Source organism: Schistocerca americana, chromosome 11, assembly GCF_021461395.2.
Source record: "Schistocerca americana isolate TAMUIC-IGC-003095 chromosome 11, iqSchAmer2.1, whole genome shotgun sequence".
Classification (NCBI taxonomy): Eukaryota; Metazoa; Arthropoda; class Insecta; order Orthoptera; family Acrididae; genus Schistocerca; species Schistocerca americana.
In genome coordinates this window covers 109365876-109380473 of record NC_060129.1, presented here as the reverse complement: position 1 = coordinate 109380473, position 14598 = coordinate 109365876, and the positions used below count along the sequence as shown (strand labels likewise).

The 14598-nt window shown below is 47.1% G+C and overlaps 1 protein-coding gene across 1 annotated transcript in view; it reads left to right on the top strand.

The window, feature by feature from the left end:
• LOC124553338 overlaps positions 1-14598 on the top strand; it is a 102650-nt gene that overhangs the window by 67530 nt on the left and 20522 nt on the right. The window contains exon 3 of the mRNA XM_047127214.1: positions 1267-1425. Within this exon, the coding sequence (XP_046983170.1) occupies positions 1267-1425 (159 nt within the window). The remainder of the gene's footprint in view (positions 1-1266; positions 1426-14598) is intronic.

Here is a 14598-nt window from a genome sequence, read left to right as displayed (position 1 = left end):
TTGCGTTGCGCTAAAAATATTGTGTGTCAGTTTAGTGTTGATCAGAATAGGTAAAGAGCGAAATGTCTGAGTACGTTCAGTTTTGCTCAGCTGTTTGAAAATCAAATAATGTAAGAGGTTTATCAGCACAGTAATTCAATAATTTTTCCAAGGGGACGTTGCACTGTGAATGTCAATGTCCTTTCTCTAGTCGTTCGAGGTGTTCTGTTTATTCTGATCATGAGAATGTTTTAATGGTAAGTTAAATATTTTGTTTGAAGAACACGTTCAATCCCAAAGCAAACTTTTTCACACACGAATTCTCAAAATTGATATATTTGTCTGTAATGCAGATCATGTTGGTATCGTTATTGCACACTATTGCTCAATTTCGTATTACTATACTGAAGTCCGCCGCCAGTAGCTGAGTGGTCAGCGTGACAGAATGTCAATCCTAAAGGCCTGGGTTCGATTCCCAGCAGGGTCGGAGATTTTCTCAGCTCAGGGACTGGTTCTTTTCTTCCCCATCGATGCGCAAGTCACCGAAGTGGCATCAAATTGAAAGAGTTGTACCCAGCGAACGGTCTACCCGACGGGAAGCCCTATTCACACGACATTTATTTTACTTTAGTACAGTATTGCTCAACTTTAGTTCATCTATTTTATTTCAGTGTCTGTCTTAGCTTCGTTCTGTATACCAGTTGACACATATCTGTTGGACCCAGTGAATACCGTTCGTGGGTCTTAATATAACACGAGGAAGCAGTCTGTTACCCTTTCTCGTAGGTATTTACCACGGTGAAGCAACCCTATCAGTCACCTTCGAGTGCAGTTCGATGTCAATAGATTTTTCTCTTCAGCAGCAAACGAATGTTCAAGTCAGCTAACGAAAGGCTTAGAATGATTGAAAAGTATTCCTTTACAGAGTGAAATACGTTTTCCTTCCAACTTAGTTTGGATATCTGAGAATTATCTGTTACATATCTCCTTTCTGATGAATGTCTGCAGACAACGGAAGCTGCACAATAGTAGACACCTTTCCCTACCTTGGTTTAAGAAAGTATAATCGAAATGGAAATCTTTTCTCTTCGCTTAGAGATTGATACAACAATTTCTTTAAACCTACTATTTACTTTCTCCCTGTACGCAATCTGGCGTGCCTTTGAAAGAGCTGAAAATGTTTGCACTTGATCCCATTGAATTTCCTCTAAAATTGTCTGCAAGTGAGCTGCACTGAGAAAGTTTTCGTGAACAGTTCTCTGATGATTTTCTGTGGTGTCGTTGCAGATGGAGATCACCGTTTACAAGTGGGGCAGTACTGGTGGATGGCTTAAATTTTACGACCTGACCTTCACCAAGCCATTCGACTACTTGCTGGCTAACTTCCCGGCCGTCTTTGAGTACATCTGGTACCCCATGGGCATCAACAAGAAGCCTGTGCCTCCGGCAAGTATCCAATCACTACTCTGGACGGAGCGTATCTTCAGAAGCGTGGATGACAAACTGCATGCAAAATATCCACTAAAGTGATACTTAGAAGGCTGCTATTCATACTGCAACATCTAGAACAGCTCCATATAGTTTTATTTAATGTCATGCTTTGTGAAACTCGTTTACGATGACTTTGAGGAACGGCAATAAGAAAAGGAATATGTTCGAAATTAATCAGTTTGACGCCTTTCTGGTGTTAAGCAGCTCTCCTGCAAATTATCAGATCCTAAAACTGAAACTGGAGGCAGACGCTAATGTGTAAGGAAAACGTTGTCAGTTTGAACTAGAGATGAGATATGAACGGAGAAAAACACATTGCTCGCACCAGCTGAAGTTTACAGATACTTTCTTGCATGTAATGTAACAAAACTCCTTTCGTGAGAGTTTAGTTTAATTACTTTCATGTTCTGTGCACTGTAATTTCGATCTCTCGCTACGATGTGGAGAGAGTCACTTTTGCAGCTGTAATGCATGTTCTCGCCGAGAAACAAGACAACTTGCTGACCATTTGTGCGGTTGTCTTCTTAACTGTCTCAATACACTTTTTTTGTATTGTCCATCTCCCACCCATCTCTCTAAAACAACACGCACGTGCCCACGCACACACACACACACACACACACACACAAGGATTGTTAACAACTCAAGCAGATACGATTTCAGACAGCGTTTGATGTTAATTTTATTTAGTATAAAATTCTTTGCATTACTGGCTATGACGTCAAAGACCTCATTCCTTTCTGTAGTACAGTATGGATTAGTGGTGGGTAGTTTAAGTCATTTCTCCTTCTATAACTGAATTTATGAAGGGTGCTGTTGTTTCTGAACGTGATTTATTACGGGAAAAAACTTGATAAAGTGATAAATGTGCTCTGAGTCTTGTGTTGGTGTGCCGAAATCAACCGTAGAGAGACCTGCCTCCGAGACGGCCGCTTTTCCTGAGAATACGTATCACGTATGTCTGGGAAACGCCTTTCTATAATACCACTGGTCGTGTTTTTCTTGACAATTGTACAAAATCTTGTTCAGCAAGACTGAAGACTTCTTTTCTTTACCCATACGAAGATTTTAAGGACTTTTTTGCTAGAATGTCAACAGTTTGTTACCTGAAGACAGCACTGTAATGTTATGAAACTAGTCACGATTAGTAAACCATTTTGACTCATCTGCTGCCGTTTTCATCGTTCGAAATGCATCGTTACAGCTGTTGCTACCCCTCGTACCAAGTGATTTGTAACGTGTTACACTACCTACAGAAAACTGCCCTCCTTAATTTGTCCACTTACAATGTATGAATATTTACCCACAAAAGATTTAATTTAACGTTACCTGACTTAATGTCAAGAAGACGCTAACACAGATCTGACTTAACTTCAGCCCCGGATCTACGATAGTTTGGGACCAGAGCCAAGACGTGATAGTGGCGGCTTCCCGCCCCCGACCCTCCCCCTCGAGAGTTTGAGATAGACCGCCAGAAATTAAAAAAAAATAGAATTTTCAAAAATAGCGCACATCTTTCTGAAGAGTATGATATATAAAACATATATATTCGGCGAAATGTAAAACACCTTATTTGGTCTGAAGTGTGCCACAGTGCAGTGCCACAACTTCATAGCAATAAAGACAAGAGAGAAACAAGACACCACACATTTTATCAATCCTTAGGTCCAAGCATTTTTCTCTCTTATCTCGCTACAGTTTTCACGGAGTGCTTTCCTTTCCGCGAAAGAATCTACACACATCAAAAAAAAATTTGCATCACCTCGGTTCGCAGATTTCCGGAACCCTTACAGAAAATTGGAATACAGATCAACGTAAACATAATTTCTGTCGTTTTTATTGCTTACCATACAGCGAGACCTTCAGAGGTGCTGGTCCCGATTGCTGTACACGCCGATACCTGTAATACCCAGTAGCATGTCTTGCATTGATGCATGCCTGTATTCCTCGCGGCATACTATCCACAAGTTTATGAAGGCAATGTTGATTCAGATTGTCCCACTCCTCAACGGTGATTCGGCGTAAATCCCTCAGAATGGTTGGTGTGTCACGTCGTTCATAAACAGCACTTTTCAATCCATCCCAGGCATGTTCGATAGCGTTCATGTCGTTATCCTGAAGGAAGTCATTCACAAGATGTGCACGATGGGGGCGCGACGTCCATAAAGACGAATGCCTCCCCAATATGCTACGGATTTGGTTGCGCTATCGGTCGGAGAAGGGCATTCAAGTATTGTACAGCCGTTAGGGCGCATTCCATGACCACCAGCGGCCTACATCGGCCCCACATAATGCCACGCCAAAACAGCAGGGAACCTCCACCTTGTTGCACTAGCTGGACAGTGTGTCTAAAGCATTCAGCCTTAACGGGTTGCCTCCAAACACGTCTCCGACGATTGTCTGGTTGAAGGCATATGCGACACTCATCGGTGAAGAGAACGTGACGCCAGTCCTGAGCTGTTCATTCTGTATGTTGTCGGGCCCATCTGTACTGCGCTGCATGGTGTCGTGGTTGCAAAGGTGGACCTCGCCATGGACGTCTGGGGTGAAGCTGCGCATCATGCAGCCTGTTGCGCACAGTTTGAGTCGTATCACGACGTCCTGTGGCTGCACAAAAAGCGTTATTCAACATGGTGGCGTTTCTTTCCTCCGAGCCATAATCCGCAGGTAGCGGTCATCCCTTGGGCGGCCTGAGCGGGGCATGTCATCGACAGTTCGTCTGTACATCCTCCATGTCCGAACAACATCGCTTTAGTTCACTCCGAGACGCCTGGACACTTGCCTTCCTGGCACAAAGTAACAATGCGGACGCGATCTAACCGCGGTATTGGCCGTCTAGGCATGGCTGAACTACAGACAACACGAACCGTTTACCTCCTTCCTGGTGGAATGGCTGTAACTGATCGGCTATCGGACCCCTTCCGTCTAATAGGCGTCGTTCATGCATGGTTGTTTACATCTTTGGGAGGGTTTAGTGACATCTGTGAACAGTCAGAGGGACTGTGTCTGTGATACAATAGCCACAGTCAACGTCTATCTTCAGGAGTTCTGGGAACCAGGGTGATACAAAACTTTTTTTTGTATGTGTATTACGTCATCAAAGTTCGTGAAACGTTTTGCTACATGAAAAATTAAAATTTGCTACCTAATACTGAAAAAGCTGTTAATACGAGTAGTACCCAAGACTGGCGGGGTTTCTCGGTTTGATTACGTCTATTTTGTCACTGTCTGCTAGATAAAACGAAATACGTCTTTTTAATATTGCAGGAGTTGTAACACTCGCCAAATAGGCGCGACTGTTTTGGCACAAATTGTTATGTTTATCTACCTTATTTATATAAATAACACGACAGAATATAACTCACAAAGTACGAATATCAAATGCCTATTAGGCTTACTACAAGCAAAAATTTTATGTTAGGAGTTTCACTTTTCGTTCATAAGCCCCAATTTCTCAAGCATGAGATCGAGAAGTAATAGTAGTACGAAATATTTGTATAAATTTGAGATCGTCGTATTCTTCCATCTAATTTGGGTGATATTCTCGTTTTTTCTCCTTAATCGTTGTAACAAGCAATCTTATCATCACTAATTCTGTAATTATTCCTGCCATTTTAAAAAATTGTTCTCCAGTTGACTTCACTAACCCAGCCAGTATCCTGTATAGTTATCCCGCGTCCATTCTCCGGTTAGGCGTTTTTTACATGTGCGTGAAAAGCATTTTCCGCGCCATTCCGAGAATAGAATTAAGCTGCTGCTAACCGGAGAGTGTACCGCTGGCCGTTAGTAGTGTAGCAATCTAACAAAAATTTCCTCTCAGAATTTCATTTTGTTGGATACATTGGGGAAATAATATGTAATTTTCATTGCCTGATGTTGCTGTTAGTCGCTTATTTGCACTCTGGTTGACTGAATCTATGGACTTCGCTAAAAGTTAAAATAAGGCTTATCATTCGCACACCTAAGCAACCACATAGAAAAACAGCGATTGGTATTCACCCGTTCTCATTTATTGGGATCGGCTCATACAGCCCCATCCCCCTTTGTCTGCGGGAAAGTTATTAACTTCTGGATGCGACGGGGATTCCCCTAGCAGAGACATCACGTACTGTATGCACGCGTTGAGTCAACTTATGATACGTTCAGAAATGAACTTAGAATGTTCGGAAATCAATAGGGATTTGTTTCAGGATCATATGAATAATCGATACGTGGGCTGTCGCTTTGTAAAACAAGGTTTTTTCTTCAATAATATGAATTTGGCGCCCCTTGAAATTGCCATCCTGGACATATAACCCAGCCCCCCCCCCCCCCCCGCCCATAGATACGGCCCTTCTTACGTTGCACAACTGTTATTCAAACGAGTGTTTAGGTATACTTTAATAATACAGTTTCCTGTCAGTGAATCCATCATTCGATTTACGAAGTGCTTCAATGTCTCATCTCACAGACGACGCATGTGCTAGGAACATTTCTGGCTTGCAACTGGCTTCAGTACTTCTCCACGCTAAGATCGAGAATGTTGAATAATAGAATAACAGTGAATGGGAACTCAGTGACGATAACCTGCTGCGAATATCCTGATGTAAACTTACCTCCTACAACCTGAAAGATTCGTACAAAATCCCTGCTAGTAATCTTGTGCAGGCAACTCTCAGTGAATCAACACGTTTGCTGAAGGCAAAATGATCCTGGGAGAGCCGGCCGCGGTGGCCGTGCGGTTCCAGGCGCTCCAGTCGGGAGCCGCGCTGCTGCTACAGTCGCAGGTTCGAATCCTGCCTCGGGCATGGATGTGTGTGATGTCCTTAGGTTAGGTAGGTTTAAGTAGTTCTAAGTTCTAGGGGACTGATGACCACAGCAGTTGAGTCCCATAGTGCTCAGAGCCATTTGAACCATTTGATCCTGGGAGAGTACGCACTAGTGTGTAGCTCGTGCAGTACATGACCACCTGGCTTGTTAAATAGATTCATTAAATGAACGCTATCAGTGTAATAACGGCAAGGAGTGTAAATAAATTCAAAAAGATCGTATGAGAGTCACTGATTACTTCAACTGGAAAGACAGCTTATGCGAGGGGCGTTCAGTAAGCAATGGATTCTATTTTTTACGGTCAGTTTCGATTGAAAAATTGCAGAATTTGTCACGGAATATTCCCTCTTCAGTTCCTGCGGTTTCATGAAGTTTCGGTGGGTGGCAGCAGTATATGTAACATTAAGAACGGCGTCTGTAAGAGCAGAGCTGTCATTGAGTTTCTTTTGGTGGGAAACCAGAGCACCGCAAATATTCGTAGGCACTTGCCGAATGTCTACGGAGAACTGGCGTTGAACAAAAGCACGATGAGTCGTTGGGCGAGGCGCCAGTCATCATTGCAAAAAGGTCACGCAGGCCTGTCCGATATCCCACATGGCAGCCGGCCGCACTCGTTTGTGGCTCCTGCAGAGTGTCGTCACAACAAAAATTCAAACGAAATTCTCCATCTCCATGGCAAGCAAAGTGTCACTCTAGTCAGCGTACCAGAGAGGAGCTCCCAAAACTTCATTGGACTGTTCTTGCTCGTCCACCCTGCAGCCTGGATCTCGCCATCTTCCACCTGTTTGGTCCAATAATGGATACACTCCATGGGAAACAGTACGTGGAGGATAGCGAGGTTAGTGATGAAGCAAGATGTTGGCTCTGACGTCGACCATTAGAGTGGTGCTATGTGGACTTACAGGCCGTCCCACTAAGGTGGCGTAACGGCGTCAGACTGAACAGAGATTATGTTGAAAAGTTTTTGTAGCGAAAAGAGTTGCGCATAACTGGTGTGCTGGAATATTCCCAAAAGCTGTGTGCTTTCAGAAAAAAAAGTCTTGCATTACGTACTGAATGACCCTCGTAGTACTGGATGTGGCGCAGGAACTTCGTTACCTTAAAAAAATCATGAAGCAGAAAGTATTGAAGATGTCAGTTTAATTCTCTTTATATTTCTTTTTTTATCCTGAAGGTGGCCTCCGCCCTCCTCAGTGCATCTGGAGAGTCGAAATCTAAGTTTCGTTTCAGCATCCAGCAATTCTATATGTTGGCATTAGCAGCACGAATATGGTTCTGCAGCTCACACAGGGTCTGTGGCCGATTGGTGTACACGAAGGGTTTTAGGTAGCCCCATAAGACAGCCCCAAGTTGCAGCGGGCTAATCGTGGCCAGCGTTCTGGCGACTGCAGATCGGCCTTCAAAGACGTGAAATGGTCGGGGAAGTGTTCGCGAACGATTGTCACTGACGTCCGTTCTGTGTGATCTGTGGCGCCTTCTTGTTGGAATCAGACATCCCCAACACACATTTCTTTAAGCTCTGGAAGAGTAGCTGTCTGAATCATCTGTTCATAACGCTCAAAAGAGACCGTAACTGCCCTACCATTCTCTACGAAAAACCATGGGCCAATAATGCCAGTTTTTGATAATGCCCACCAGACAGTCACACGATCCGTAGGCATGGGCTCCTCATTAAGTTCTTCGGTTTTCGTGCCACTCCAGTATGGCGTGTGTTGTTTATTCACGCATCCAGGGAAACGAAAATGTGCCTCGACGCTGGAGAAGACGAGGCTGTCACGAGGCAAGTTTCAGATCAAGGCTTCACAAGTGGTTTTCTGTGAAGCGACAATGTGTGTAGTGAGTGTGTAGACTAGTCTCAGTGTGTATGCAAGAGTTTTTAAGCCCTCGTGGAGATTTCGCCTCGCTGTGCGATCAGGAACAGCAGCAGCTGCGCGTAGCTTGGGGGAGTTGAAAATGGCCAGTTCTTGAAGATCCTGCTTTCTTTCCCTGTATCTACAAACAAGTACACCCACACAACAATCGATTTTCGATCAGGAACGCAACCTGTAGGCGAGATATTAAACCATTCCCTGAATCCTCACTAGGCTGTGATGACAGAACGGCCGTTGGAAAAGAATGATATTGCAGTGCCTGTATAGTTCAGAAGTAGGGCGCGACGTTCTTAGGGACGAGCACTCTTGCGTGACTAAGGAACGTTGCATCGTACTGCTGAACGACACAGGCTTTTCGTTTTTTCCCTTTATTGTTATTTTGACACCTTATACAAAGGTAGGCCGGCAGCGGCAATACTACGCCGCTCTTCGGCCATAGATAATACATTTATTACAAGTGGAGACATCGAAAAACGAAACAACACGGTGCATAGACACCAGTAGACACACAAATTTAAAAATACATGAAGTCGGTCACAAGTGCAGCACTCTGGCACTAACAGAGACGACAGAAACGGCGCGCGTGAATGAAGGAGCACAAATGACGAAAGACTGAATCACTAACACGATGGTACACACAAAACACTGGCGACGATCTCTGGCGCGCGAATGTTCACTTGACGTGTACGAGTCCGGGGACCTGCCAAAAGGGGAAAAGGGGGGGAGGAGGGAGAGGGGAGGGTGGAGATACCAGTGGCAGAGGAGATGGGAAGGGGAGGAAACAAGGTAGGGGTAGGGGAAGCCTGGGGAGAGGAGGGGGCAGGAAGGGAGGAAGGAGAGAAGGGAGATAGGGTGCCCTCAGGAAAAAAACACAGGGTGTGGAAGGGGACGATCAAAGTTGGTAGGAGGGTTAGATGCAGGGGATGAGGGCATGACCAGGGAGGGGGAGTTGGTGGAAGCCACCTTGGGCGAAGGTATGGAGAGTGGAGATAGAGAGCAGGTGGGACGTGGGAATACAGGCACAGCAGTGGACGGGGGTGGGAAAGGATGGGAGAGACGAGCAGGTAAGGGGGATCAAGTTTACGGGAGGTGTAGAGGATCCGTATTGGTTAGAGGAAAAGGTGCGGGAACGGAATAAGGTCATACAGGATCCGCATGGGGGAGGGGAGATGGATGTGATGTGTGAGGCAGAGCGCATGGCGTTCTAGGATTTGAAGGGATTTCTAAAAGGTTGGAGGGGCATAGGGCAGATGAGGGATTTCTTAGTGTGGAGGATGGTGCAGGGGGCCAGACCCCATGTGTGGCCAGAAAGGAGCTCGAGGAGACAGAGGCGGGAGTGTGCCTTGGCTTGGATTGTCCGGAGATGGGGGATCCATGAGAGGCGACGGTCGAGGGTGACGACAAGGTACTTGATGGTGGGGGTGAGGGTGATAGGACAGCCAGAAATGGTGATATACAAGTCGAGGAGACGGAAGGAAGGGGTGGCTTTACCTACAATGATGGCCTGCATCTTGGAAGGATTGACCTTGAGCAACCACTGGTAGCACCATATTGTGAACTGGTCAAGATGGGATTGGAGAAGGTGTTGGGAGCGGTGCAGGGTGGGGGCGAGGGCAAGGAAGGCGGTGTCATTGGCGTACTTGAGAAGGTGGACAAGGGGTGGAAGCAGTGGCATGTCTGCCGTATACAGATGGTAGAGAAGAGGGGAGAGGATGGAACCTTGGGGCACACCTTTGGAAGGGTGGAAGGTGCAGGAATCTGTGTTATGGATGTTGTTGACATAGGAAGGACGTTGGCAAAGAAAGGACCCTATCAGACGGACATAGTTGACAGGAAGAGCGAATGTTTGGAACTTGAAGAGGAGACCAGAATGCCATACACGGTCGTAAGCACGCTCAAGGTCGAGGGAGAGGAAGATGGTGGACTGGCGGGAGTTGAGCTGTTCGGAGAGGAGATGAGTGAGGTGAAGGAGAAGGTCATCGGCAGAGAAGGACGGTCGAAAGCCACACTGGGTAGTGGGAAGGAGGCGGTGATGGCGGAGATGCTGGTGGATGTGTTGGGTAAGGATGGATTCCAGGATCTTGCCAAAGACCGAGGTAAGGCTGACGGGACGGTAGGAGGAGACAGCAGATGGCAGTTTGTTGGGTTTGAGGAACATCAGGATACAGGAGGTTTTCCACAGCTCGGAGTAGTAGCCGGTGGAGAAGACCACATTATAGAGGCCGGCCATGGTGGAGAGGAAGGAGGCGGGAGCTTCACGGAGATTGCGATAGGTAACACGATCGTGACCGGGAGCAGTGTTGCATTTCGTGTGGAGTGTAGTGATGATATCCAGAGTGGTGATGGGTCCATTGAGTTCATTGTGTGTAATGTTGTCCAAGTACTGGAAGCCAGGAGCGAGTGGAGGCACATAGGTGTCCATTCGATCGTGGACATCTGGGAAGAGGGAGTAATCGAACTGGGGATCGCCAGTGAGGGTAAAGATATCAGGAAGGTAGGAGGCAAAGTGATTGCCCTTACTAAGGTTCTCAGGGAAGGGTTGGTCATCATTAAGCAGAGGGTAGAAGGGAGGATTTAGATCCGGTAGGGTGGCGGAAGGCAGACCAGTACTTGGACGAGTTGATAGGAAGTGTAGTATTAAGATGGGTGCACGTCTGTTGCCGGTCCTGGCGTTTCTTTGCCGCGAGCAAGTGTCTGCCTGTCGTAGTTGCCCGTGGCGTCGTAGTGTGTCTGGGTGATACGTGTGAAGGAAGGCATGGTAGAGATGGCAGGATTGACAGAGGAGGCAGAGGACGGTCTGTGGTGCGGGTGGATGGCAATGGTAGGGACGTGGGCCTCCATAGCCTCAGACAAGGTCTGCTGGAGAAAGGAAGCGGCTAGAGTAACATCGTCAGGGTGGTGATAGGCGAGTGGGTGGCTATCGAAACGACGCAGGCACTGCAGTATCGTATTTATCTCCCGACAAGGGGCAAGCGACTCTCAAGTACAATGTCTCCCCTGTAAGGGAATACAGCGGGTGGTTATAAATAAACGTTCCCTATCTAACACGTTATAACACGGGAACTAATTACCGTGTGAGTAACAAACTTGGTAGCATTAATGTCCAGAGTATGGGAGGCACGAGTTCCATGCGTCACAGCACCACCGTCTTGTTGCAGCTGCGGCCACCAGGTGCCGTTACCAGCCATCGCAATTCGTAGTCTCACACACCTGACCAGTCACAGTGCACCAGCTGACGTGTCGACTTGAGCTCGAACAAAAGGAGCAGGACGTTACTGGTGAAGCTCTGTTGTCAAAACAAGAGTAATGTCACAGCTGCACTTGGAGAATGTCGCCAGCTGAAAGGATTACGGAAGGGTCTTCTTTCTCTTCCCGCTGTGCAGAGCATGGTGAAGAAGTTCGAATCACCTGGAGAACTGGGCGCTGTTCTGGGAAGAGCGGTTGCGCCGCAGGCGGTTGATCGACTCTCTGTCACTGTGGCAGTTCGAATCACCTGGAGAACTGGGCGCTGTTCTGGGAAGAGCGGTTGCGCCGCAGGCAGTTGATGGACTCTCTGTCGCTGTGGCAGTTCGAATCACCTGGAGAACTGGGCGCTGCTCTGGGAAGAGCGGTTGCGCCGCAGGCGGTTGATCAACTCTCTGTCACTGTGGCAGTTCGGATCACCTGGAGAACTGGGCTCTGCTCTGGGAAGAGCGGTTGCGCCGCAGGTGGTTGATCGACTCTCTGTTGTTGTGGCGGACAACGCTGTGCGCAACTTCCGCTCAGCGGGCAGTGTGCTTGCTGTGTCACGGCAGTTGAATATCTCGTGGTCGACTGTTCGGAAGGTGCTTCCTACCATACTCGAACGGTATCCGTACAAGACCCACATCAAACTACCTAGCAGATTAAAACTGTGTGCCCGACCGAGACTCGAACTCGGGACCTTTGCCTTTCGCAGGCATGTGCTCTGCCATCTGAGCTACCGAAGCACGACTCACGCCCCGTCCTCACAGCTTTACTTCTGCCAGTACCTCGTCTCCAACCTTCCAAACTTTACAGAAGCTCTCCTGTGAACCTTGCAGAACTAGCACTCCTGAAAGAAAGGATACTGCGGAGACATGGGTTAGCCACAGCTTGGGGGATGTTTCCAGAACGAGAACACCCGCCCTACAGGAGAGAGACGCATTGAGCTCAACAGTTTCCATGCAAAATGGGGCTCACCGCACGTCGCTCTTGAAGTTCTTCTGCTTCTCCGAAACGCATTTGGAAACGATCGAATTATCAGCCAATTGTTTCCAACTGCTTGCCCAGCACAATCGTCTGATCTCACTCCCTGTGATTTCCGGTTGTGGGACTACCTGAAGGATAGGGTTTGCAGGGGAACATTCAGCCATGTGATGATCTGAAGCGGAGCATATGAAGAGAGGTGACCAGCATACCTACAGACATGCTACGTTCTGCTTCGCACAATGCAATCCTGAGCTTTCAGACTCTTCTGGCCAGTGATGGGCGCGATATGGAGCCCCTTTTGTAATGGTAGTGGTGTGTAATGGTATGATGTAGCGTAGCATCATATTAAAAGTGTTCCAACTGAACAGTTTCTGCATTATTTCTCTTCCTGATGTCCTTGACATTAATGCTACCGAGTTTGGTCGTCGTACACTTATTAGTTTCCGTGTTATGACGTGTTAAGTAGGGAAAGTTTATTTATAACCACCCGGTACATAGTAGATGTATGAGTACTGACTGTAGACACGTAGCAGAAGTGAAGGAAGTACGGAAGTTTGGGTCTGGCTGTAAATCGTGCTCACATTGCATTATGGTAAGGCTACTGCTCGCGATAAGTGGGAAACCCAGGTTCGATTCCCAGTTCGACACAAATTTTCGTTGCCCTCATTCCATTATACAGCTGATGGTTACCCACGTTCGCAACTGCGAATACGTTTTATGTGTTGGGAAAGTAAGTCGCCCTCTCACTCGCTGCATGATCGCTACTGAACTGACCTTTAAAGTAACTTTAGGTCCTGCCGTTTCGAATGTGCTCAACCTCACACAGCAGGGAGGAACGGCCGCCATGTTGCGCACGTTTCAAATAAGGAAATGCCCGCGCCGCACTCTGTACATACAAGCATGGGTACTTAAGGCGCTCAGTCCGGAACCGCGCGACTGCTACGGTCGCAGGTTCGAATCCTGCCTCGGGCATGGGTGTGTGTGATGTCCTTAGGTTAGTTAGGTTTAAGTAGTTCAAAGTTCTAGGGGACTGATGACGATAGATGTTAAGTCCCATAGTGCTCAGAGCCATTTGAACCATTTGAACCAAGCATGGGTACCAATACCTGGGGGCAAGCTGGGTCACGCTCCCTTACCTCTCAGCTAAAGGAAAATATGTAGTGTAGTTAGTCATGTAGTCAGGTATTTTGTCTGAGTATTACGCAGGTTTTTAACAGGGTTGGACCTGGAACATTTTTGAAGCTATTTACTAATCGCCATTCATCTTCCAAGATATTGCAAATACTCCTTATCCGAGGTTTGGACCGACCCTAGAAGTTTTGTAAAACTGTGTAAAAGAAATTACAAATTTTACATGAACAGCCTGAGAGCCTACACTGAGATGACAAAAGACCTGGGGTAGCGATGTGCACACATACGTATGGTGGTAGTACCGCGTACACAAAGTATCAGAGGACAGAGTATTGGCGAGGCTGCCATTTGTACTCAGGTGACACGTGTGAAAAAGTTTCCGACCTGATTATGGCCGCACGACGGGAATTAACAGACTTTGAAGGGGGATTGGTAGTGGGAGCTAGAAGCACGGGACATTCCATTTCGGAAATCGTTAGGCAATTCAATATTCTGACATCCGTAGCGTCAAGAGTGTCACGAAAATACCGAATTTCAGGCATTGCATCCCACCACGGACGAAGCAGTGGCCTATGGCCATCACTTAACGGCCGAGAGCAGCAGCGTTTGCGTAGTCAGTGCTAACAGACAAGCAACACTGCGTCAAATAAGCTCAGAAATTAATGTAGGAGGTACGCCGAATGTTTTCGTTAGGGTCGAGCGGCAAAATTAGGCGTTGATAGGCGATGGCAGCAGACGACCGACGCGAGTGCCTTTGCTTTGGTAACAGCACGCCATCGCCTCCAGCGCCTCTCTTGGGCTCGTGACAGTGTTGTTTGGACCCAAGAGGACTGGAAAACCGTGGCCTCGTCAGATGAGTCTCGATTTCGGTTCGTAAGAGCTCATGTTCGGAATCGAGCGTGGTGCAGACCCTACGAAGCCATGGAGCCAAGTTGTCAACAAAGCTCTGTTCCAGCTGGCGTTGGCTCCATAATGGTGTGGACTTTATTTACATGGAATGTACTGAATCCTGGTTGTGTTCCGCTCCTTGGAGACCATTTTCAGCCATTCACGGGCTTCATGTTCCTAGAGAACGGTGGAATTTTCATGGATGACAGGCCACAGCTGT